Source organism: Mustela nigripes, chromosome 1 (assembly GCF_022355385.1).
Source record: "Mustela nigripes isolate SB6536 chromosome 1, MUSNIG.SB6536, whole genome shotgun sequence".
NCBI classification, from domain to species: domain Eukaryota; kingdom Metazoa; phylum Chordata; class Mammalia; order Carnivora; family Mustelidae; genus Mustela; species Mustela nigripes.
Window position 1 is genome coordinate 22547469 of NC_081557.1, and position 27962 is coordinate 22575430.

General features: G+C 36.2%; 1 protein-coding gene across 4 annotated transcripts in view; it reads left to right on the top strand.

Annotated features, from left to right (window-relative positions):
- Nucleotides 1-27962, top strand: part of DCDC1 (doublecortin domain containing 1) — a 440084-nt gene that overhangs the window by 203850 nt on the left and 208272 nt on the right. For all 4 annotated transcript variants that reach the window (XM_059406535.1, XM_059406544.1, XM_059406519.1 and 1 more), the window contains 4 exons: nt 883-975; nt 8809-8979; nt 24443-24544; nt 27779-27942. In XM_059406535.1, the coding sequence (XP_059262518.1) occupies nt 883-975; nt 8809-8979; nt 24443-24544; nt 27779-27942 (530 nt within the window). The remainder of the gene's footprint in view (nt 1-882; nt 976-8808; nt 8980-24442; nt 24545-27778; nt 27943-27962) is intronic.

Below are 27962 nucleotides of genomic sequence, written 5' to 3' on the forward strand. Positions count from 1 at the left end.
ATATATATAAAGCAACAATAACATTAACAAAACAAACAAAACAAAACAAAAAATGTGACCATTATTTTTTCTTTATCCTCAGTAGGGAGATACAATATTGCCAGTCCATTGCTTAAGAATTGTTAAATATTCCAATTCAAAAAGTTTTGTATTAGGTTGTTCTTTTCTTTTTTTTTTTCTGATAATACCAGTTTTCTAAGTGAATGTTATTGTGTGAATTCAGCTTTCTCCTTCATTGAAAATAGCATTTTGTTTCGATGGGGATTATTAAAAAAAAACAACAACAACACAGAATGGATGACATTCATCTATTGATAACATATGGGTTAGCAAGAGTAGTGGAAGTAGTGGAAGACCTTTAATGGATCAGGTTGCAGGTAACTGTTCAGGTATTTAAGATGCATTATTTCTTGTCTTGAAATATTATAAATCATTTTGAACTGTTCTAGAGTGTTTGAATTGACATTTGCTTTTGGTTAATGTTCTTGAATTTTTATCCTGATGTAACAGCAGCCAATTTATTCCCTACTGGCAATGAAAAATTTTAATAGGAAATATCAGCCTAATTAAAAAAAATTGCTATGCTCATTTTGATAAAATTACTTTTAAAAAAGTAATTGTTGGTGTCAAATGTCTGTGATTAAGGACCCTCTCCCAAATCACATTTTAATAAACTTATAAATGATAAAAGTGAGTGTGAATAATTCAGTGTTAAATATTTTAAATATAAAAATGTATTTTCAACTTAATCTAAATGGAGTTCATTCTCATATAAATGTGGGCCAAATTAATATTAAATTACCTTCCATGTATATGCTATATTGGTTGTTTGAAGAAATGTTGTAGTAATGCCTATTTTCATGCAATTTGTTTTTTTTCTAGTTGAACCTGGCTGTAGATGAACAGAAAGAAAAAATTACTGAAAAAGCAATTCTTTCAATGACAGCAAAGGAACACCATAAGGCACAAGAAGAAGTAAGAAACTTACTTTTCAGGAGTGTCTGGGTGGCTCAGTGGGTTAAGCTTCCGCCTTAAGATCAGGTCATGATCTCAGGGTCCTGGGATCAAGTCCCGCATCAGGCTCTTTGCTCAGCAGGGAGCCAGCTTCCCCCCTCTCTTTGCCTGCCTCTCTGCCTACTTGTGATCTCTCTCTCTGTCAAATAAATAGATAAAATCTTAAAAAAAAAAGAAACTCCTTTTTAAACTGTGTTATAAAATTATAGTGAGTGCTAATTTAAAAATTAAAACATATTTTACTTGGGTCTGATAGTAAACCAACTATAGTTATCTGATAGCAACAAAATGAAAACAATTGGTCAAAACTGGAATCATTTTATTGATATAGGCAGATTGAAAAATCATTATATGCTTGAAAGAATAAATATTGTTATTTCCTGAAAAATATTTCTGAAAACTTTCTCACAAATTTCCTAAATTAGGAAATTATTACATGCAAGTTGAATCTGGAAATTATAAAATATGCTAACATAGGAAAAACATTAAAATCTTATTGAACTTTGAATAAGTACTGAATCTTATTTTTATTTTCTGACTTCTAGAAGTAATATTATTGTTATGAATGTTAGAAATGCCAACAGTGTTATCTCTTATCAAAGAAAAACTGTAGTTTACAAATGTCAGGCTTAAGTAAGCTAATCATAAGCTTCTGTAGGCAATATTGTAATGAACTATTAAAGCAAAGCTTCTTCTCTCCAAAGCTCATGCTGTGAAGTTGACAGCATATTCCATAAATGAAATAATAATACAAAATTGGTGTTAGACAAAAGGAAAAAATGATTTTTATGTAGGTTTCTGGAATGCAAAAGCATTTACTCTTTCTGAGGGAGACCATGAATTTGCTAATTCCCATGTACCATTGTCAGTAAATAAAATCACAATCAACTTAAAGAATAAGGTAATGTGAATATTTAAAAATTAAACTTTCATGTAATTCTCTTTTGACACTTTGGCAAGGAAAACTATCGAAGCTTTGGGGCTCTAATATTTTCTTATCATTATGATTGCATCTGTTCTGCTAACTATGTATGATATGAAAATGAACAGGTACAATGCTTCAAATCTTCCTGAGTAAATTCAAACCTTTAAATTAGAGACTATATTAATCTTTGGGACTTGTATATGTCCAATTTTAAAGACAATATTATAACCATAGATTGGTAATCTCAGTAGTGAATATTTCATAAGAAAAATTCAATTGAATAAGCTCTAAGATGTAGCAAATAATGATTGTATAATTTAAGTTACAGTTCTCACTCATTCCACTTAATTGTAACCAGTTAAAAGACAGGATTTACAGCTATAAATTAAAAAATATTGTCCTCTACTCATTTGGAAAATGTTTTTATCACAGTTGGAGAGTTTTACTACATTTTCACAGGAATTTAAATTGAATCTATCATGTATCTTGATATGGTAAACTTTAAGAAAGGCAAATACTAATCTCTAGTTTAATTAGTATCATTAAAGGTATGCCTATAATAACAAATTATTATTAGAGATTAAATCTAGAATAATCTAAAAGAATGAATATATTTGATATTTTCTGCCTTTTAAATATTGTAATTATTTTGCTCTTTGATATTTTATGCAAAACTGTAATTTCAGTGGAACTGAAATTGAAGTGGCCCAGAAAAATTATCATTATGCTAAATATATCACTTTAAATGCCACCTTGTTAGCAACACTGGAAATGAAAATTATCTTTTCTAGAATATCCAAAAGTAGCTGTGCTTATTTGGTATTTATTAATTTATTAACGTTTATTTAATACCCAGATACATTAGTGTTCTTCTCATACAGTGCCTTATTTGGTCACGTATTTGCTTGATTGGTTATGACTCAAATGCCTTTTGTTTCCTTAAAAAATAAAATACACAATAAAGGGAATATGTGGTTTGTGTATGTGAGTGTGTGTGTGTGTGTGTGTGTGTGTGTGCGCATGGACATGTGTGCAGTGATCTCTAAATGTATTCTATACAGTTTGGGAATAATTTCTCTGTCATTACTTTGAAACTGATTATATTAATCTTGATGTGTAATTTTCAATATTTTGGTTGGAAAAAGTAAGTGACATCAAGTTTTGGGCCTAATTCATATATAGAAATGTGAAATCATGAATGTGAAATGAAAAATCTGGGAGGGAAAAAATTCAAAATTTATTTAGCCTAGAGTTTATTTTTTACAAAAATATTGTATTTCTAGATATATTTCAAAATCCAAACTAAACATCATAAAATCTGAGATTTAGATTCAGATTTCTGCTGTCTGTGTTTTTATCTTAAGACAATAGACATGGTCTTGTTTTATTTCATTTAATTTTTCCACATGAAAACTGGGAATAATAATAATGTATGTTTCATAAGACTGCTTTGAGGTGTGTTACATGTTAAACTACTTTTTTGGGAAATGGTTTTTAGAAATGTGCATATAATTTGCTATTGTTAGTTTAAAAGTTATTCCAGGTTCTCTGGAAAGTAAGTACCAAGACAGTATTAAATGTGTATGTATTTTATTAGAAGAACTGCCTATGAGAGAAAATGGAGAGAGCTCTGGGTAAGTCCGGGAGACCTGTTAGACTGAAATGCAGGCTTGAACATGAGTGAAGGAGAGAGGAAAGGAAAACTGGAGGGAAGCCTCTCAGACAGCACTGCAGTCTAAGGAAGGTTTAGTGAAGCTGGTAGTGTATCCCTCACCTCAAGTTGTCCTTCAGAGGAGTCCTATGACTCCCTAAGTTAGACCTACCTCAGCATCCTCAGCCATTTGGATTGGAGAGATAGTAGCTGGGACCTATGGTTCATTATGCTCCTGTAGTTGGTTAGAAGCCTGTGAAGCACATTCTCACTGCTTCCTCAAAAGGTATAGTTGACATTATTTTTGTTGCCATCAATATAGCTCAATTGCCAGATAAATTATAAAGACATTTAAGTGTTTCTATTTTAGGTGAAGGGGATTAAGGGTAACTTATGTTGATGAGCACAGAGTAGTATATGGAACTGTTGAATCACTATATTGTACACTGAAACTCATATATGAAACTCATATAACACAGTATATAAACTACACTGGAATTAAAATTTTTTTAAACTCTCTATTTTAATCACCCCTTCCTCCATGAATGTTAGACTCTTTTTTTTTTTTTTTTTTTTTTTTTTTAAGATTTTATGTATTTATTTGGCAGAGAGAGAGATCACAAGTAGGCAGAGAGGCAGGCAGAGAGAGAGAGAGGAGGAAGCAGGCTCCCTGCTGAGCAGAGAGTCTGACGCGGGGCTCGATCCCAGGACCCTGGGATCACGACCCGAGCCGAAGGCAGCGGCTTAACCCACTGAGCCACCCAGGCGCCCCAATGTTAGACTCTTGAATAGGCTTAAAGGTGGTACACACAATGGACCTCTTGCTGGAAGTATGGTAACTCTCCTTCAGAGGTATCTTCCATCTTAGAAGGGTTCTAGAAACTATTAAAAAGTTGGGAATATTTGAAGTGGTATGAGTAAGAGGTGGTACACACTTCAAGTTCTCTGGGTAGTTACATTGCAGCCCATCTTTCTAAATCAAGAGATACGTAACTTTGCTCATAGGTTCTCATATCTTTTCTAATCTTTGTTCATCAAATCTGCGTTACATTTCTCTTCAACCTAAAAAATGCTGTACCCTTGGGCCTGAAAGAAAAAAGAGATTTCAGGAAACTTAAAATACTCATTTTCATCTCCCTAACCCTTTTCTGGTTCTTAATTATGTCATAAATTAGAAAGTTTCTTGGTCTTAAGTTTAAGCACAGACCTAGCTTTGAGACCATTCCCTGTGTGTTGCATACCAAGATGACATTCCCAGGATAGAGGCTGTCGCCTTTTGTGCTGATTTCAAGCAATAATTTAGTGCAAAGTTCTCTGGAGTCCTCCTTACTAATAGTAGATGGACTCAAGGCCACATAGAAATCAAGGAAGAGCTGAGCTCATCATTGGAAAAACCAGGAACTCCTCAAAGCATCATTCCTAGTAGCCAAAGGACAATATACAGAATGTGTAATTCAGAACATACAACTTCAATGTGCATAAATTTTAGAATCATTAGAAACAGAATGATATTTTATGGTAAATCTAAATCATCTTGAGAGTTGAATAAATTCAAGGGTTACATTAATGTGTTATAAAAACGTGACTAAACTCCCCATGTGTGTTTTTAAGCAAAAAGCCTCTATGTTTATAGACAGGTGTGCATTTGCATTCTTTCAGAAGTTTGGTCTTTTCCCTCATCGAATACTTATTTTTTTTTGCTACCTTCTGCTCATTTGTCACTCTCCCAAATTCTGTACAAGTGTCACTTCCGTGCTGCATTTCCACGGAGAATGAAGAGTAGAATGTGTAGGCTTTCTGCCGCACAATGAGATGGTGCATTTTTTCAACATATGCATACGTAAGCCTTCTTTTGTGAATGGGACTGATAGGGTCAGATAATGTTTAAAGGGAAAGGCTTTATGTCTCTCAGGCCTCTATGTTTCCACATGGATGCTCCCACACACACATAGATTGAATTATGAACAGACCCATTAATGCTGGGATCACAAAAGGTCAAGTTTTGTCTTCTTTTACCCCTATTCACATTGCCTTTGTAGAGAGAGAGAGAGGAAAAAAAAGGATTTGCAGGAAAAAAAAGATTCATGATGAAGAATTTTAAAGAGCATTTTTCCCCTTCTGGCAACATCTGTGATTTGAAAAAAAAAATCATATTATGTAAAATAATTCAGGGTTATTGTATTACCTACCCAATTTTGGTATACGAGTTACTTCATGTGTAGGGTTATCTTTAAGGGTAGTCTGTTATAATAACTGAGAACAAAATGTAGCACTTTGGGGATAAAAGACCTTATGAATATGTAAAGTAACATAAAGTTTTAGTAAGATTGGATGGAAATTTTACCAAAATGTCAATGGCAGGATTCTTGATATATTTTTTCCTATTTTGAGATATGTTAATTTTTGCTAGAACACCTTTTTTGATAGTTTTAACTTATCTTTTTTAAAAAGACAGGTGATAATTGATGTAATTGTACTTCACGTACATTAACAGATAATCATGGGACAATTGAAAATAGCAAAAATGATAGAGAATTTTTTTGAAAGAACAAAGGATTCATAGGAAATGAAACTTTTAAGGCTTTAACCAATAGCCCTTTAGAATGCAAATGACATCATCAATTGTATGGTTGGTTGGTTTCTGATGTCACATGAAATCCCCTATCTGTGAAAGGCTATGGATTGTGACAGTAAAACCAGTCATGTATAAAAATGTTCTCAAATCAAAGCCTGAAATTCCTCCTATTTTTTTTTTTTTGGTGGCTCACTATAGTATAAAGTACAGTACGTAAAATTGCAGAGAACAGTATTACTGACAAGCATAATGCATTGCATGATGTTTAATATATTTTAAAGACTAACATAAAATTTTGTCTTTTTAAATCATATGATGCTGGGGGTGAGGAAAGGTTCAGAGAGGATCAGTGCTTTGCAGAAATGGCATCTGGAGTCTAAAGCTTTTCATTCTTGCATTTAAATTTTGTCAGACAACTATATGAACAAGTTGCTTGGCCTGTTTTGGTCTCTAGTTTTGGTATGACAGATGTTATTATCCATCATTTTTGAGGATAATACTGGAGGGTAATATGATGAAGATTAGGCTGGAAACTGACCAATTTAATATTGGATCACTTATTATTTCTGTATTTTAAATGTTACAACTTTATAGGAGAGTTAACAGTACTATGGGAAGCATAGACATTCATTCCAAAAAACAGAAAAGGTTTTTAATCTTGAAAGCCAAGCTGAGGAAGATGGGGGGAGCAACTGGGGGATTCACTGTTCTGTTGGAGGTAGATTAATTCAGGGGAGGTGGCAGGGTGACTCTGAGGTGGAGAGACCAGGGACAGAGAGACCACTCAGTAGGTGTTGTGGTAATTCAAGTAAGGGGAAAGGATGAGGAGATGAGGGCGTGGACCAGAGTATTACTTATAAGAAAAGGAAGGAAGGAGAAGAAATATATGAATTTGGAAGAAGGGTTGGCAAACTACAGTTTTAGGGCCAAATATAGTCTATTGATTATTTTTCCTAAAAAGTGTTATTGGAATACAGTCTTGCCCACTTACATGTGGTCTGTGGCTGCTTTCAAAGTACAACTGCAGGGTCAAACAGTTTTGATGGAAACCTTATGGCCTATAAAACTGAAAATACTATCTGTCCCTTTTCAAGAAAAGATTTGCCAGTCCTTTTTAAAGTGTAGGATTTTTTTTTTTTTTTTAAGCGACTAGCTGAGAGGCGCCTGGGTGTCTCAGTCAGTTAAGCATCCAACTCTTGATTTCAGCTCAGGTCTTAATCTCAGGGTTGTGAGTTCAGGCCCTGTGCTGGGCTCCATGCTGGGGTTGGAGCCTACTTAATTTTTTTTTTTAATGAAAATAAATAAAAAAAAACAAGGGAGTAGATGATTAATGACATAAGGACAAATAAGAGAGATATGGAAGATCAAAGAAAAATAAGAATCATTTAAATTAGCTTGTTTATATGCACATAATGCTTCTAAAGTTTTTGGGGAAAGTTAATGTCATTAAAGTGTATGTCTACGTATATGTATGTGTGTGTGTGTGTGTGTGTGTGTACATACATATGTAATCTTGAACTAACTAGGTAGAGTAGAAAAGTTAATATTCAAGTTATATAGATAAGAGTACAAACTTGCTTTCATTGATTTCTTGGAATCCTCTGTAGAAGGGATAGAAATCATGGATTTAACAGAGTTGGAGTATATACTAGGACAAATACCATATTTCATTTGAAAGAGAGAAAAAGAGGATGAGGTGTCTGTACAAGGGAGACCCTTGGAGAAAGATTTCCCATTTTTTACTGTGGACATTGAAGTGAGATGGAGAATCTGCTAGCAGATAGTTTCAAATTTTTATCTGCTTTATGTGAAGTAGGGATAGGAATAGGAAAGATAGACCAAGAATAACAACTAACACTTGATATGTGGAAAATAACTAGATTTAAAAAAGAAAACACTATAATAATATAATGTACATTAGACACATTACTATAGGCTAGACAATGTGTCATTCATTCTGTAATCTTATTTAATTCTTAATATGATCAGGCTGTTATTATTCTTCATTACAGATAAGGGTTTTATTACCTGTTCACAGTCTTTCAGTCAGTAAATGGAAGAGCCATGATTTTTAACCCAATATTTCAAAAGCCCATTCATAACTCTAAATGGGTCTAATTTAATCATTTTTAAAGGGCCATAGGTAAAGTGAATTTCTGCTTTAATCTCTTTTGGTGACTACCATATATCACTTAATGTTTGTGTAAGAATCTAATCTATTAGAGAAAACAAATTTACATAACATGGTTTTCATATAATAAAATTAAATATTGTCAGTGATACATATGTTGGATTAATTGAAGTCTTAGGAAGATTTTATTCTGTTAAGCATTTTAGAAATCCTTCGCAAATTTGTGAGGTGCATGTTTCTTCACATAACCGGAGATATTTTTATTCAGCATTTGTAAATGGCTATCTATTCCATATTAGTGAAGTGCAAAAATTATAAATTTTCCCATAAATAAAATTAGCTGATGAAAGAATGCGTATCTCTTCTGTTCTCTTTACTTGAAGATAGCGCTATACTCAAATTCTTATATTGAAGTCATTTTCCCTCCCATCAAACTAGGTACTCAAAAATCTAATAGGTGTGACATCAACAATTACTTCTTGCTAACAACTCTTGTAATTTAACCCCTTCAGGTGAGCAGGCTGATTGATGAATTGCAGACAGCTATCAAAAGCAACAGAGGTCATCTCTCTAAACTTGGCCCCCAATTACAGGCTGAGCAGGAGCAATTCTCCTCTTATGTCTACCAACACATTAAAAGCCTTCCAGCAAACACTCTTATCCCAGGAGGCCTGCAGCTCAAGGTGGGTGTCATTCTGTAACTCTCACTGGGTTCAGCCAGAGATGAATACACTCTGCTCCATTTGAAGACCCTTCTAACAATGCCACTCAGCTTGAATTTCTTTTAATGTTGTCTTTCTCAAACCAGAGTTTGGCTTACAAGTGCTAATATTACCATTCAGAGAGTATGCTTTAAAGGAAAATACCTAGAGGCATTTGGAAAGTGGATTTATAAACTTTCAATGTTTTCAACTCAGAAAAGTAATTTTAATGAAGACATTTAATCATGTGAACATGGCATACTTTTCCAAGAAACATATATTTTTGATAGGAGTCACTATGTATTTCAGTTTCAAAAAAGATCTTATTTAGAGAAATGGGAAAGGCTTTAATAATTGACAGACAGTGGCAATAGGAATTAGAGGTGAAAGGCCAGGTGACTGATTGATGTACAAACTACATTTCCAAGGAAAAGGATCTGTATTGGATAAGTGTGACACATGTCTGAGTTCACTTGGTAAAATCAATACTTAAGAATATACTGGGGAAAAAGGTGAATTGGTTATTTGTCGGGACAAGATGGCTAAATGTTCTATGCTACATTTTGCTATTGCACCTCTGGAAGAGAAAAAAGTGACTCATACTTGGCTAAAGTGGCTTAAGAACTGAAAGTTAAGGAATTTGAATCGTTTGTTTATCACAATCAAGTATCCATGTTAAGTCTGTCAAGTTAATGTTGTTCTAATGATTTTGTAGCCCACATTTCAAGAGAAAATAATTGAATTACTCAGTGGATGGCCATTTTTCCATCAAAGGAACAAACTATTTCAACTCATCATTTTTAAAATTATATCTATATTTGAATGTGATAACAAAGTAATTATATTTTAATCAGTCTTTATTTCTATAACTTTTCTTAATATTAAGTTTTATTCTACAAATATAAACTTTATATTATAATTATGAACATCATATTTTCTATCTGTAATTCTTTAAAATGACATTATCATGTTTGCATTTGGAATGAGAATATTACCATGCAAAAATTGATCTTTGGGGAAATGTAATTCCACAAAAAACATTATAATTTATTTTCTGTAGTCTACGAGTCAGCTAAAGGTTTAGGAAGTGATGTTCAAGACATCAAGGTCAAGGTTTCCCATCATCCAGTAATATTTTTCTTTTCCAGATTTCTGTCTTGGTTACAGATCTAGTCCAACCTTTTGCAAAGTACTTGTTATTGATTAAGAGAGGAGCTAGGTGAGGGAGCATGGTTGCCTTAATATCATTTATCTCCACTCATTTGTATCAGCAACCTGGAATGCCTGGGAATATGCCTGGAAAAAACAAAAGTTTTTTTTTTTTTTTTTCTCACAAGTTTGTTACATATTTCTGAATAATTTTTATCATGTGTTCATATTTGTACGTGGGCTTGATAGCAAATATTTAACTTCAGGATCTGAATTACTACTCTTATGTATTTCTTTAATATGCTTCATAATTTTTTCCATACCGGCAAACAGAAGAGGAAATGTATATATGCAAAGAAGCCATCTTCTTGTGCTGTCCAATACAGTAGCCCCTAGTCTCATGTAGCTGTTTAAATTTAAATTAATGAAAATTAATTAAAATGAAAAATCCAGGGGCATCTGGGTGGCTCAGCGGGCTAAGCAGCTGCCTTCAGCTCAGGTCATGATCTCAGGGTCCTGGGATTGAGTCCCACATCGGGCTCTCTGCTCAGCAGGAAGCCTGCTTCCCTCTCCCTCTCTCTCTGCCTGCCTCTCTGCCTGCTTGTGATCTCTGTCAAAAATATAAATAAAACCTTTAAAAAAATAAATAAAATGAAAAATCCAGTGCGTCCATTCATGTGCCCATGACTTTTCTGGTTGTAGCACTGAAAACCTTATATCCAGGAAACCTCTCAGTCCCAGGCAAAACACGATGGTTAGTTACCCTGGTTTTATCTGAGTTCCCCCTCCCCACTCCAAGATATCCTCCGTCTTTATCATTCTTTTCCCATGGAATGCTCAGTTCCCCTCCCTTCTTCCCAGTTTTCCCCTTTGGAATATCCAATTTCTCTTAGGCAATAAATTCTTTTTCCCGTATTCCAAGAAACCTGGACATCAGCCCCATCAGGTTTTAGCATAGACCACTGGTCTTTCAATCCTGGCTGCCACATTAGAATCATCTGGAGACCTTTTCTAAAACATCAATACCCCCACCTCCAGAGGTTTTTTTTCCTCCTTCTTTTTTTAAAGGCTTATTTATTTTTATTTTAGAGAGACTGAGAAAGCATGCAAGGGGTGGGGGATGGAGGGAGGGTGTAAGGAGAGGGAGAGAGAGCATCTCAAGCAGATTCCCTGCTAAGGCCAGAGCCAATGTAGGACTTGATCTCACAACCCTGAGGTCATGACACTTGAGTGAGCATAACACTCAAGAGACTAAGTGGGTTTGAAAAGCTGAAACTTGCTCCTACTGGTTTGAGATTGCTGATTGTTAAATTTTCAGGAATTTCATGAGTCAGTTGTTAAATACAGCCATTGTTAAAAATTATATAAACTTAAAATAAAGTAGTCATGTTAAAAACAAAGATAATAATCTTCACTTCCTAATTATTTTATTATGTTTTACTGTTACCTATTCTCCTTAAAATTATTTATGCCTATCATGTTTGTTTCACAGAAACACTATATAATGGTATGCTACTGAGCGTCTCTTCCAAAGTTTGTATTCAGTGACGACTTGTAGTAACTTGAAATTGTTGGGAGTGCATGTTTGGACTGATGGAAAAGAAACCAAGATCTGCAGTTTTCTAAGCCGGTTCTTAAGATGGAAAGAGCCAGATAGTAGTGACAAAAATGGATTAGCAAACTGTATCCCAAATATTCAGATTTGCAAATCTTAGAATTGAGGTCTTTTTCTGCACTTCCTCCTCAGTGGGGAGAACTTGCTAATTCCAGCTGAAGAGATACTGAGCAAAGGCCACTGCATGCCATCTTTTATTAATTCCCGAATCAGATCATATCTGTTGTCTGGCCGAACTCTAGCTTCCCATGGCACATGGATGAACTGCCCTTTCTTGGAGCACCATCTCTAACGCAGTTACCTCTGACTTACTGTGGCCAAGACCATGTCTTTTCTGGTTATGAACAACTTTATCCCGTCTCATGGCATGTCCTATACAGAGTATTAGATGATATATCAACAAATGAATATGTTTGCTACTTATAACTCAAAGGCATTGTGGCTCTAGTAAAACTTATTTTTCCCCCTTTCTATCCATTTTGATCTTAAAAGAGTGCCTGATCAATAAAATAAACTGGGATGATCATCTTTCCAATTTTCTGTGTTTGATGATCTATATCACTCTGCTGAATATGTATGTATATGTATATTATACATCTATGTTTATACACATATGCACGTGTGTGTGTGTGTGTGTGTATACATATCCATTGCTAGCTTTAAGAACCAAAATAATTGATTGTATTGTCATCATCTTCTAGAGCAGTGGCTTTCAAATATGGGCTGAAGGCCAGGTGTGATTCAAAATTCCCTGGCGTGGTTTTTCATATTGTATATGGTTTGTCTTCAATTTTTCACTGAGGTTCTTATCCTCATCATATCTTTCATTGATAACTTAGAAATAGGAGCTTTTGGTTAGGTCTTAATACTAGCAGGTCACCTCTCAAACGGACATACTCTTTCTGTATTCCATGTAGCCTCAGTCCCATTTGTGCAATTACATGGCATGAAATAGACCTGAGTTTAAATGGATATATAAGACAAAGGCCTGAGAACAACCTAAATGTCTATCCCTGGTATGGGAAAATTCCCTATAAAAAAAATTGAAAACATAATAACATTAGAGGAATTTTAAGAAAAAGTTATGTCACTTATAATCCCATTATTTGTTATATAACCATTCTCACTTTTGCATATAATTTCCATAAGCACTCATTTGCCCTATGTAGTCATAACCACAGTGTACATTTTTATTTTTTTTTTTTGTATTCTGGTACAGTCTCTTGCCCATCATGGGACCTTTTAGGTTGATGGAATCTTATTGTTTCTAGCTTTAGTAGTCACACTTGATGTGCACCATAATTTATGAAATCCTTCAGGTTTTTGGAGTTAATGCTTACTAGTCCAAACCTTCACTTACCTTAGATCCCCTGTCAATGCCACCACCCCCAGCCACTTTGAGAACATCTGCTATAGCTATGGCTCAATGACTTCTGCTTTTCCAGTCCTGTTCTTTCTTGCAGCTCCTCCTCTTCGTCCCCATGGAGATGCTGTCAGAAATGTTAGCGTTTCCCTGGGAGAGCAGGAAAGAAAGGGTTGATAGGAAACGGTATTAGCCAAGCTTTAAGAGATGGTGGGTGGAAAAACTAGAAGGACGTTGGGTGATTGTGACAGAGAATTGATGAGCACGAGTGTGGGATGTGTGAGTGGGTGGGAGACAACACGGGGAAACAAGTGGAAGATGGGTACAGGGAAGTTTTTTCACTAGAATTAGTGCTTTTCACACACAATTGGTCAATAATGCTCTGTGGGTTGTCTTCCATTCAATGTCAGTGGAGGCAGATCCGGTTTATGTGAGGTCTAGAGCTTACACAATTTGGGCGAGAGCAACCTATTTAAAATTAGGCCTGAAAGTGGATATTTATTTGGATTAAGAGGAACCTATTTAAAATTAGGCCTGAAAGTGGATATTTATTTATATTAAGAAAGTAAACCATGACAAATTAATGGAGGATTGGAGATTTAGATCCTTTCTTTTGAGACTTTTTTTAGTTTTTCTCAGAAGTACTTATATGGAAATACTCCTTAATTGCTAGAGAGTTGCTGGCTTCCCTTCCCTACTTATGATAATCTAAAGCTCCCAGCAACTTCCAGTACTCTCAGGGCTGGGGCAAGTATGGGTCTAGAAGCTTAATCTTCATTAACTTTACATGAATTCACTCTGGTTGGGAGCAAGGGAAATATGGTGGAATTTAGTAACTAAAACAAAACAAAAAAAGATTCAGGCAGCTGTGATTTGGAGATTTTTAGCCTTTCTATTTTTATATTGTTTGGTTATATTGTTCTCTTATAGCATAAGGAAAATTAGCTTTGTTAAAGGGATAATTTAGAGATTTATTTTTAAAAGATTATCTTTGTCCGGCATCTAGTTCATCTTCTGAGTAGTACGGTATGCATCTAACAATTTGTATTCTGCCGGTGACAGAAAGAAAGATGATTTTCAATGAATAGTGCAGTAAATCCTCACATTATCAAATACTGCCTGCCAGGCATTCTCCTAGGTACTGTGGGAAGATGCAGAGAAGCCTAGAATACCCTCTTGGCCCATGCCTATGATTATTTTCATACAATTAGAGCAATATGACACCTTTTGAAGACAATGAAACTAATGTGTGGGTTTTCTCAGCTTTTTACTACTTTACCATTCCAGTTCATGGGTTTATTTCTCTTCAGAAGATGGGATAATTTGATTGATAACAGAAAAGAGACTAACTTTTATCTGCGATACCTAGTCATCCCTATGCTTTGGATATCTGAATTTGGATTTAGATATTTGAATATGGAATTTGCTCTACCAGTGGCACAAGAGCATCATGAATCCATTTGAGATTATTTGGTGGTCTTTTTTTTTTTTTTTAATGTTTGAGGCTTTCTAACCATATGTATTAATAGAAAGTTTATTTATATATTTAGGAATATGTGGAGCAATTAAGTGAATAGAAGGAGAAAACAGGTTATCCGTAAAATAGTGGCAAGATTTGTTTCTTGAATGGCCTCATCACTGTGTGTGCATTATGTCCTTATTTCCATTGTACAGCCCTTGATTTTTGTCTTTCTGTTTAAACCACTTTTTCCAGATATGTATTTATAATCCCTGAGCTGTTCTGTTATTTCACCTACATTATTTGGATAAACATTGGAAAAACAAATTCAGGATATGCGTTAAGTATAGATACTAAAATGTTCCAAGATGACATTCATTTTCAAAGGAATTATGACGAGACTCGGAAGATTGGAATATTCGGGGTCATTGTTAAGATTTTAAGAACATTCCTTAAATGTTGGGCAAAATATGATGGAGATTATTAATTTTTATGTGTGGATTTTATCACTGTAGGCAAGTGTCAGACTGCTCATTTTAAAGGCAAAGAAACGAGATCCTGTGAATGCCTTCCAACCTCTCATGGAATAACGATTAGCAGTAGGCACAGAAACCACTCATCTACTCTACTTTCTGTTCTATTCTTTCTTCGCTTTGCTTGCTGGCTTGTTTCCTTCCTCTCTTTCTCTCTCTCTCCTTCCTCCTCTTCCTTCCTTCCTTCCTTTCATCTTTCAACTGTTGGGGGGAAATGCCAGTGTATTCACCTCAGCCTATTTCCTGACAGGCATTTGCAGCCAGGTGTAAATCTCTGTGCACAGGAAGATACAATCTTCCCTTCCTAGACCCACTGAAGAGAAAAACTGCGTCTGGATCAAAATCAGGGAAAAGCAATTGGTCGGGGCATCAGCTCCCATGCAGAGCTGGTTGTAGTGAGAGCAGCTTTCCTTGCACAGTCCTGACAGCCTTGAAGGTGCCCAGAGAATTGCCAGGTGGGCAGTCAGCAGGGAAAGTCCCCAGGCCAGAGCTGGATTACTGTCCCAGCAGTTACCCGGACTAAATGCAACCACTGAACCTTACTGCTGTCGGCACACTCTCTCTCTCGGGGAGATTGTCCTTCTCCATAGCAGTTAATTTGTTTTTACCTCTCAATTAGCTTTTTCACAGAGTGTTTGAGATGCTCAAGTCATTGAGATTCTCTTCCTACATATGCTCCCGTCCCCTGAATTACCCACTGACATCTATGTTAGCCCAACTCACCATGGATATTATCAAGCGTCAATTCATCATCTGAACATAGAAATGAATACAGATTTTCTACTAAGTGCAAATGAAGTGATACATTTACACCTACTTAAGATTCTACATACAATTTCAATAATGTTTTATGAAAAATGGATTACTTACTAAAATAAAAATGGACTGCTATAGATGGCAAACTTTTATACAGGTTTTAGTTACCCAGTTTCCCCTTATTCATATTAAGGGGGAAATTAAATTTGTAGGCATATTTGATATATTCTAAAAAGACACTGAATAGCATTAAAAACATGTACCCTACCTAAAGATGAGAATATGATTTCTTAGGCTGAGAATTTGGGGAAGTCTGATGATTTAGCTCATATTTAATCTTAAGATGTTCATTTCCCCTACTGAAATAGGATTTGGGAGATGTGACTATGTTTTTCTCATCAAAAAGAAGTCCTCATTTTCTTTGGAAAGAAATATATTAAATCCAGGAGCTTCCAAAAAAGCCTTAACTTACCAAACTCTGGTATATGGTATATTATATTATACCCACTACTGACAAGATCTATACACCTTATACTTTAATCCCAATTAAATAGAATTTTAGGCACTAAATTAATTTCAACAAAATGAGATCTTTGTTTCATTTCTTCTTGAAAGATCCTCATGTATAAAGGGCTTATTGAAATTACTTGGCTTAGGACGTGACAGGCAAGCACATTTGCCTTGCCACTGTCATCCAGATAATTTAGAACATTTTCATATCTTAGTGAGAATTTTAATTGGATACAAAGAAAATATTTTTGTAGAACTTTCGCCTTGTTTTGGAAATTTTACTTTGTCAATAGACAGAAAAATGGGATGGCAGGGAAGTTCCTTAAAAGAAATATTCTAACAAAACAATGAAATGTGCCATTTTTTAAAAAAAGATTTTTAAATTTATTTTAGAGTTGGGGAGGAGCAGAGAGAGAGAGGGAGAGAGAATCTCAAGCAGACTCCACGTTAAGCAGGGAGCCCTGTGCAGTGCTCTATTCCATGACTCTGAGAAAACTACTGGAGCCAAAGTCGAGAGTGGTTGCTCAACTGTCTGAGCCACCCATTGCCCCCAAAATGTAACTTCAAATGCTTAAAGGCAGGGAAATGTAGTCCTGCTCCCATGTTAACTGTGAAGCCTGTGATGGCCATTTTGCAGGCCTCTCCATCCTCAGCCTCTGTTGACCTTCAGCCATCCCCACCCCCTAAGCCCCCAGTTTAGACTGTCAGGTACCCCATGTTCTCATTTACCACCTTTTTTCAAGTTTCATTCTTTCGAAAAGGGCGTGCCATACTTTCTTTCAAGCTAAGACAGTTTACAACAATATATTTTTCTTAGATTAAAATTCTTTTTTGGAATCTACTATATAAACAAAAGTAGGATCTACCCTAGTTGAAGCCAAGATGGTGGCTGCCCACACAGACTCACTCAGGTTTGTTCTCCCGCTTGGGACCACAGACCTGTTCTTGCCCTCCACCCACCCCAAGCCTGCTGAGGGATTCCAGAGAGCAGAGACCGAAAATCCCAGCCTCAAAGGAACAATAACCTATATGGCTGAATATAATTTCCTCCGTGGTATTTTAATTATGACAAAGGAGTTAATCTCTAAGTGGCATTTCAAATGTTGACAAGTTGGTGGGAGAGATATTTTTGGCTTTTGGATCTCACCTAAAATTCTGCCCCATACGCAGTCACCCAATTTGCATCTGCTAAATGGAGGGCTCTGCTTCAACCTATTTATAGAGGAAACTTAAAGTGTCTCTTTTAAAATAAATTATTTTCTCAGGTATCCCTTTAATGGGCTTTAAAATATTATTTGACTTTTTGTCCAGATACCATTTAAACTGATAAAGTTTAACAACTATGTAACTTGTTTTTACCCAAGTGTATTTTCATTTCCTGGGACAAAACATACTGGCTCCTCACCTGTTAAATACTACTTAACTTGGAACACTACATCAAAAAGTAATGATGAATTTTATGGTGACTAACCTAACACAATAAGAAAAAATAAATAAATAAAATAAATACTAGTTAAAGACATCTGTTAGGCAGTAAAACAACTTTTTGTATATGCAGTATAAACTAACTAATTCATTATTAAGTTTTCATTGCCTGAGTCCCATAATTTTAATATTTGTTTTGTGATTATCACTTTATCTGAATATTTAAGTTAGATATGTTTACTGTTTGATAGATAATATACATTTGAGAAAATATAGAAAATGTGAATATTCTAAAAATTATCTTGCAAGTCTATAAACATGAAAACCCTAATAGCATATTTATTTGATTTAACGTACTTATAATATTAATTCAGTTTGAGTTGATTTTCTATCTTTAAATGTGATTTTGAATTCTGATTGGATGAAGATTTTTTCATGGCTAATTAGCATCTCACATAAGACTAATATTTCATTTCCATTTTCATGTTCTTTGACTTAGGTTAAAAAAATCTTTTACACTAAAATACTTTTCTGTGTCCTTAATTTTTTTCATATCAAGTTTCATCTTATGAAAGTTCCTAATACTATATATAAGACTAAACTTTGATATTTGTAATTAAAACACTAGAAGATTTCATTTCTGAGGATCTCCTTACTCATTATGAGTAGATTTGCTCCCGGGCGAGTCATTTAACCTTTGAGAGAGACGTCCCTGTAAGATGTGCTTGCTTTGTAGTATTGAGTGAGTGCGTGTGTGCGATTGTGCCCCCTGCACTCAATATTGCCAGGCATGCGTGTAGTGGATGCCGTGCCCGCTACTGCCAGAATCCCCTCTTCAAGACTGAGATACCCACCCCCAGCTGCCACAGCTCTGTTCTAATTGGGGAGTGACCCTCTGAGTAAAGGAACCGTTTCTCCCAAGAACAGGCACACATCCCAAGGGCAGCCTGCAGCCAACATTTGCTTCCCACACAGTGAGAAGGCAGGGCTCCTTCTCCTTACTGCGTTCTGGATGACTCTGAAGGGCCGGCCATTCCAGCTCTAGAACTCCCACCTGAGGCCTCTGTTGCCACTACATCACAGTTCACCTTGACCTACCCACTCCCGATGTCCTCACTCCCGACCAGTGTTGCTCGGAAGAAGGCTCACCAGTATACTTCCTGTGAGTAGATCTTGGCTTCAGAATCTGCATTCTGGGGATTATAATCCAAACAATGTGTCAGCTAACCTTGTTTCAACATCTTTAATTATATCCACCTGAAATATGCCAAGTACTTTTGTGTGGCTATTTTATACTCCTGTTCTTCACTGGACCAGTAGTAGTAAATCCTGTTTCTGCACAGCCTCTCAACTGTTGGCAACACGCTGCAGTGTCATTTTCTTATTATTGCCTCTTGACAGCGTTGTATCCTGAGGTATTTTGAAGCTTAGGTGTTTGTCTTCTACTCACACACAGAAGAGCTTCCTGGGTGGTCTGCCCAGCAGTTATGGAGCATTTGGGAACCTGCTGTTCCTCCACAGCTAGCTCTTAACCAGACTTCACAGTATTAAAGGCTGGCTAAAGGCACTGAACTAGACCTTATACAAGCCCTTAAACAGATATGATGAATGATGCCAGACAAACCTGTCAAAGAACCACATTAGGTCAAAACTCATTCAGGTCATCTTTCCCCCCAAGGGGTAAGTTTTGGTCACTGTATATTAAATAAAATCTTTTTAGTACTTCGTTGATATTTTTCTGCCTTCACAAATACTGCTTATGGACAGTTATGTTCAGTTTGATTTATTTATACCCATAGACACAAATATATTTCAGAAATATTTGCTTAGCTACAAATTTTATTTCCCAACCCTGCTAATACACAAATGAACAAGTACAATTACCCAGGAATGAGCAACAGAAATAGACCATTTCTAACCATGTTAATGGTTACCACTGTGGTTGGAGCCCCCATCATCCATTCTTTAGACGGCTGATACTCCCTGCAGTCTGCTCGCTGCCCAGCAGCCACAATAATCCTTTTAAGTTAGATTCTGTTTCTGCTCTACTCCAAACCCTGCAAAGGTTCTCCACTTCTCTGCCAGTCTCTTAACCCTCTGACTTCATGTTACCGTCTCCCTCTGTCACCTTGCTCTGGTAACACTAGTCTTTTCGCAGTTCCTAGAATATACCGGCCACATCTCTGCCTTAGTTTCTTTGCTCAAGCAGCTCCCTCTGCCTGCAATTCTCTTCTCCCAGCCTATCTGCTTGGTTAACTCTCCCTGGCAAGTCCTTACGCAAATCTTTCCTCTCTTGAAGGCCTGTTCTGGTCACCTGCTTCATATGTGTGCTGCCCGTCACACTTCTGATCCCAGACCCTATATCCCCTGCCCTTTTTTAGGTAGCACTTAGCACCTTCTAACAATCTCAGAGGTGCAATTACCATGAAGCTAATGAAACTTAAGCTCAGGGTTCCTTCCCTGCATGCACCCCTTTGAAAACCCTGGGAGAAAACATACGAGCACTGAGTGCAATGGCCACGTATTCTTGTAAAATTTGCAAATATATCTTAACTGAAATTGGTTGAGACCATTGTCTGTTTCTGTCATTGTCTGCCAACTTCCTCTCTGTCAAATTTTCCCTTGTACCAAGTGGCTGCATGCATTTTTTAAAAAAAGATTTTATTTATTTATTTGCCAGACAGAGATCACAAGTAGGCAGAGAGGCAGGCAGAGAGAGAGGGAAGCAGGATCCCCCCCTGAGCAGAAAGCGGGATGCGGGGCTCAATCCCAGGACCCCGGGACCATGACCCAAGCTGAAGGCAGATGCTTTAATCCACTGAGCCACCCAGGTGCCCTGGTTGCACGCATTTTTGAGGTCTGGAGGGAGGGATACTGAGTTGGGGATACATTTAATTTGGGTATAGCAGAATGTAATTAATGTTTTGCAGTCACTTCCCTGTATATATAGTTCAGTTAGTGCCAGCTGTTCTGATGCGGAAAGCGCTTCCAGGAAGATGGCTCCTACCTGCTGGCTAGAGTGTATTGCTTTCTGTCTATGGACTAGCGTGCTTGGTTTCAAAAGTATATAGGTGGTGGAGGAAGAACATGGTGTGAAAATAATAAAGCCAGCTATTTGTAGGAAATTCTTCCACATTTTATAGTTCATATTTTAAAGAAACCTGATCAGGTTTTCCCCAAATTTGACATCAATCCTAAATACTTTTATAAAATGATCAACAGAGTTATAATACTGAGAGAGATTTTTCTTTTTTAAACATTTTTTATAAGATTTTATTCATTTATTTGAGCTCAATCCCATGACAACAAGATTACAACCTGAGCTAGAACCAGGAGTTGGTGCTTAACTGACTGAATCACCCAGGTGCTCTCTTTTTTTTAAACAATTTTTAAAACAATTTTATTTATTTACTTGAGAGAGAGAAGGGGGGGGGAAGAGAATCCAAAGCAGACTCTGCGTTGAGCACAGAGCCTGACAGAAAGAGATTTTTCTAATCAATAATAAAAAAACTTTTGATTAACCATGCCAGATTAACAGTGCTAAAGAATTATTCCTATTCTCCTTATAGAAAATGTAACCAAATTACCACATGAAAAGATGATCAAAGACAATTCAGAGAAAACGTGTTGGATAGGTAATTAATGGAAATATTTTGTAATATTTTTACTATGTGTGAGCTTTTTAATGTGTGTAAATTGTGATTTCTTTTCTCATTTTAAATGAATATTTTGTATCTAGTTTTACATTTATAATTTTGCATTCCTTTTATTAAAGAAGGCCCACCAAATTCTATTGAGGGTCTACCAAGTTTATATAATTTGGTGGTCCTTCTGTAAAAAAAAGAATGAACAATTAGCATTTAGAAGACCTGGATGTATCCTGACTATGCTATATGATTCACTTACTTGTTCCTCAAAAGCAGGAATCTTAGCTCACTGGTGTTTCTTACCTGAGCAGTGGTTGGCATGGTAGGCACTCAGTAAATATTTGTTGAGTGAATGAGTCGATCAACAACATTACAATAAAACATTGGTGTTAATCTAATTTAATTCTGCTTTAAAAAAGTCAATATTGACATGAAGGAAAATAAGAAGACTGTAGTTCATGGAAAACGTTCCTTAAAACTTTTTACTTGTTATAACTAATCATAGAAGTAAATTCTTATTCATAGGTATTTTTTTTTTTCCACTAGTCATTAGCTACCATGTTTTCAAGAGGATCTGGATCACTGTTTTTAAAGGTTCTATTATCTTACTCCTTGGGACCCAAGACTAGCCTCAGTTAGCTTTTTCCATCATTCCACTACAAGGATAAGAATTTAATTTTAGAGCTGTAGGGAGGTGAGGCCATGCAGAGAGCCACTGGGAAGCCACTACTGCAGTCAGTTTTTCTTAAGCCAAGAATCAGGCAGCAGGAAAATAAAAGACTATTTTTTTATTTTTCTATATTTAGTCAATCACAGAAACTCTGTTTAGAGAGTGCTCTTTGTTTAGACATGGACGGTAGAAGTAAAAATACTTCTTATGCCAAGGAAGAAAAAAATAAATATAATACTTGGATTTTAGAAAAATGAACATAGTAATGAAGACCCTAAAAATGAGAGGTGAGCCTTAAATACAGAAAACAATACATTATATAAATGACTGATGGGCAGCAGCCTTCTTTCACTTAAATACCTATACTTTTACTTAAACTCTAAAACATATATACATGTATTTAAATGCCTTTATAGGGATTCTGGAGACCAGAACCAGCCTTGTTTGTTTGTTTGTTTGTTTGTTTGTTTTTGAGAACACTTCTGGATATAGAAGAGCAGACAGACTTCTTACTGGTAGTGAAGGAAGCAGAGAGCTAATGAAGGTCTTAGGGATTGGCCAACTTCTTTTTGCTTTCTCAGTTTGGCAGTAGCACTCACACTGCTCTTTTCTAGAACACAATTTTCTGCACTGTCATTCCACATCTAGCAAGTCTTGACAAAGGAATATTAGTAAGTTCCAAACTGTGCTTTTGTCAATGCTAACTTTGCAGAATGTGTGACGTCCAGAGTTGTGACCATCCCTGCCAACTGTCACTGTTGTTTAAAAGCTCTATTCCAGGTGAGGGCTCTGAAGAGATTGTTGGGAGAATAAGATTTTCCACCCAAATTATTTCCTGTGGGTTTGCAGGAAACCCTGGGTTGGATTTACAAAATTCCTTGCAAAAGTAGAGAGATTTCTTGCCAGAATTGTGCATGTACTCAGAAAAGAGGTTTTTAAAAAATCTTGGTTAACAAAAGATGCTATAGGGTAAAGTATATCAAAGTACCAAGGCTGATAGCTGTACTATCTCCAGGGATTATTAGCATGATAAAAAGCACTGAGTAGAGAAATACCTACAATTCTTGAACAGTATTACTCTTTTTTTTTTAATCCATCTTTTTCTTTCTTTCCTTCCTTCTTTCCTCCTTCCCTTTCTTTCTTTCCTTTTTCTTTCATTTCTGAAGCCTAAGGAAGTGTTATGGAAGCTCATTATTTCCCAAATTAGATTAGGACTAAATAAATAACTCAAAACTGTCTCAAAAGCAGAAGATGGTTTTCTTCCTTTTTCAGTAAGATATTTTTCTTGATTATCTTCTCTGGAAATAGCACTAGAGTTAAATACAATGACTGCTCTGATGTAATAGGTGTATCAGAAAGGGAAGAAAAGAACTTTTGAGAAAAATAAAATAAGCAAGGATTTAACTTAGTCATTAGGCCTCTCTGGGCCTGCTTCTAGTCTTAAGAGCCTGGTGAATGGAATGGCACACCCCATGTGGGTCTGTAATGTGGTTAGGGGATGGTGTTCACTCTATTGGATCCCTCCTTCTGAACTGGTTTGTTCGGATATTTCAGACCAGAACTCTTGCTAACATTTTTCTCAGCAAGTGTTGCATGATGCAATTTTAAGAATTTTGTCTCTGTTACCACCAACTGGTTGCATATGTGCACTTAAAATGGGTGGCTTCATTGTACTCTTATGAAATAAATCTGTCAGGTTGAATTTCATTTAGTGAGTTCGAAGATGAGGTGAACACGGATATATTTTATTATTTCTATTTTTTAAAGGCTTTATTTTTAAGTCATCTCTATACCCAACATAGGGCTTGAACTCACAACCCTGATATCCTGAGTTGCATGTGTACTGAGTCATCCCATGAATGCTGATACATTTTACATATAAGTCAAAGATTCCTCATGTAATTTGTGGCTTTATGTTTTCAAGAAGGATGAAATGAACTAGCCAATTGGTTGCTAACTGACCTTACTTTAGTGCTTGTTCCATTTATGCCTCCAATGCAGTGATTTTTCCTTTAATGACCACCTTTTTAAAGTATTTTATTAAAATGTAGGGAATGCCCGTCAGGTTAAAGACACTGAAACTGTAAGGAGAAACAGGAGACTTTCTTATACTAGTCCCGTTGATTTTCATTGCCAATTACTTGCACTTGTTCATAGAGTCAGGCCTTGCTTTGCAGTTTTCCACATGCATGACTTTCAGTTGACACCACACTGTGCAAAGCCAGGACTGCTTCCCTTTATCTATGTATGTATGAACATATGTACAAATGTGTAGGCGCATGTATTAATTTTTAATTTTGAATGTGTTTATTTTTCAGATATTTGAAAATGGTAAAGACACTGGCGAGATCTCTGTTTGCATCAGCAAAAAAGACCTGGAGTCTAATAGTCCAACTCAAACTGGTGATATGATGGAAAAAGTGAGTTTTCTCTTTGCTTATGGCTATAAATATCTCTCAGGTTACTTGTAGTTAGTTTAGACAATTGCATCTTTAAAGTTGTTTTGAGAATATTAATCATTTGTTGCTCTGTAAAGATTGATAGTCTCAAGCTTGACTTTTGAACTTCTTAGGCTCTCAGCCTTGGAAGAGTATTAACTCTTGGTCCCATACTTAACAATGTCTTAACCTTCATTATGCCTGTATTTGGAAATCTGTCTACACTGGACTCTGGGATTGCCCTCTAGTTTACATTTTGAAAAGAAGTGACACGATATTCAGTGAAGTGTATGTGCTGGGTTGGGGGTATTACTAAGCCCTAGACCCTGAGCAACTAGCCTATCGCCTTAGTCTTCAGTGCTCATTGCAAGCATATGCAGATGGTTTATTTTAGGCACTCTTATCTTTGCTTATTTTCCAGACAATTGGGACGTTTCTCAGGCAGAACCAACATATTCAGGGTCTTTATTTTGGGTCTTTGCCTTGCATAAAAGGACAATGAATGCCCTGTTGTTTACAAATTGGGGTTATGCATCCGAGCACACACCAGTGTTTTGGGCTCTGTTCCTTGGCCTTTGTTTAGAGACTTGATCCTTTTTGCACGCCCCCCTTCAGTTTGGCACCCTCAAACTTGCTTCTTCCTGGTGGTATCCATTACCTGGCCTTTGTAATTTAGTATAGAGTTAGGAGAGTATGCAACACAAAGGTTGTGTTAGGAGATGTTCATCTGATCTGATCTTTGGCTGGGCCCAGGAGAGATGGGAAATGTTACTTTGATTGATTAGAGAGAGAAGGATCAAGAGCCTTGGTTGGTTTCTTTTTACTATCACATCTCTGACTATATGAATCACCATGGTATAAAAGTCTTCCTAGAATTTTTTACCTGTTTTCCTTTTACTCACCTTAGAATTTTTTTTTTTTTTTTTTTTTGGTTTACATTAAAATTTAAAATAGCATTTCTTTTATCTTATACAAGAAGATATTATTTTGTAGACAGTTCTTGTGTTGAGTGAAAGCATGGTGAAATTCATCTATGCTTTGCTTTTACATGCAAGTAAATCTGAGGGAAAACTTGAATTAGGGCACAATAAAGCTCTCTGTTAGTGAGATTCCCTTGTGATACCCAAGGATGACTGCTCCTTTGGTGCACACTTGTTTCAATCATTAGCCCAAGATTTTTCACAGTCTTCTCAGGTCCCTGAACAAATTCTTATCCTATAAAAGCCTGGTGATGATAGGTTTATAGATAAATGGGTGAAGATTATCACAACTTTTGGTTGCCATAGCCTAGCCCTAACCAATGACCTAGAGATGAAAGATACCAAGGCCCTTACCCCCTGTTGGCTGTTGAATGCTCTTTTTTGAACACCTAAAATGCAGTCTGTCACCAAGTTGAAAAAAAAGAGAGATTGCAATGCTACTCCTGTGAAAATGAATTTGGTTAAGTGGTCAGGTGTTCATATCCTTCTGCCACATACTCCTGTTTCTTGTGTGCACATTTCTTTCTTGGATCAGACCTTAAATCATTTATATCTTTCCCCTTTACCAAAAAAAAAAAAAAAAAAAGAAAGAAAAAAAGGTGATGCCTGTAAAACAAAATCACTGTCATTCCAAAGATGATCAGCTTTACAAGTTTTCTGAAATAATAGCAGAGCAACAGAAAATAAGCTCAAGGGCTGAGATCACACAGAAATAAATTTGGGGCTTTGTAAAAACAGTTTATAGAATTCAAACTATATTTGTGGTTCCAATGAACAAAACCAAGAACGATGCAGATTTTTACTGCTCTTCTACCTAGTCTACTATTCTCCCAAGGAGAACAGGAATCATTATTTTTAATTCAGAGGACTTAGTTAGGCAGGATGAGAAATACTAACTTTAATGAAATGAAAAATGGGTCTTTATTTTCAGCCTTTCTGACGCAGGGTAAAAATCTAGTCAACACAGAGGTGAGGAAAACATTAGCAGAGCTAATGAAGTCAGAGATATGGGTGTGCATCTCCAATTACAACAAAGCCTAAATCTTAGGTATTCTGTAAATATAGTTGCTGGTCAAAGAAAACCTTTTTCCTGGACAAGAGTTTATAGCCAATAGGTGAGGATACTGAGATAGATGGCAAGATTATAACTTAGTCTTCTTTGGTCTGAGCTTTGGCATTTAGCTTCTCAAGATACCTTCAATGGGAATTAATAGAAGGAGCAAAAAAAAGGATCCTATATAGCAGCGAGGCAAGAAAAGGCCACAAATGTATCCGCATCCCTGCAGAGATTACAGAGTAACGAGAAATTGAGAGACACAAGAACTGACAAGGGAGAGAAGACAGAAGGCTCAGGGGAGAACAGTGATGGATAGTGTGGGGTGCAGAGCGGGACGGAGCAGAGGCCTAAACATTCAAACAAAGTTGATGGATAAAGAAAAAGGTCCTCAAAATTCCATATGCAATACAGTTCAGTGGGATTTACTTTCACTAAAATTACAGTTCAGTGGGATTTACTTTCACTAAAATGTGCCTGAAATTGGGAAGATCTTGCTGTAACCTGAATGTAAGAGAGAAGCAAACCCTGGCAATGCTATCATTTAAAATATCAAATGAGAGCTTTCATACTTCACATTCCAATTATGGCTTACTCACAACTTGAAAACATTCATTACCGAAGCAGCTCACAAGCTTTTGCAAGGTTCTTAATTGAACTACATTCACAGGAGTTCTTGTAGGTGAACAGACATTGGCTGAAAATCCTGTTTATTTTTGCAATCCTGAGAGTGGTCAGTTGTTCTGCCATGGTAATCTGCAGTCATCTGGGGATGAGGAGGTTGCTGATTCTAAAATCTGAACGTGCTCTGGAAGGATCCTAACAAAATGTGTGGCTCGGACAAGAAAAGCATAACCCTTATCAAAGAGGACTTTTACCGTGTGGGGAAGCTAAATGCTCTTTCTCTAAGGCTGTCACATCTGCTTTCAGTCCCCGTGCCAAAGGGTCAGAGCTCAATCACAAGCCTGTGGCACCCCCTGCTGGTTAAAAGCCCATGCTCATTTTGTTACTTTACACTGAGCTAAACATTGCCATCATTTCACACTTCTTTTAACATTCCATATGAATTTAATTATCATTTGTTTGGATTCATTTGTTACAGAGATGAGACAGTTTGTTATAGATGTTCACATTTTACATTACTTCTTCTTCTTCTTCTTCATTATTTTCCCCCAATACCAGTTACTTCTCAAGATTCATCAAAGGCTTCAAGGATCACCCATCAACCCACCAGGCCTCAATTTTTCTTCAATCCGGCTTTTTGATGAGCATGGTCAAGAAATTAAGAATCCACTTTTGCTGAAGAATGAGCAGAAAATTTGGGTCTCTTATGGTAAAGCATACAGGTAGGAACATGTTGTTTATT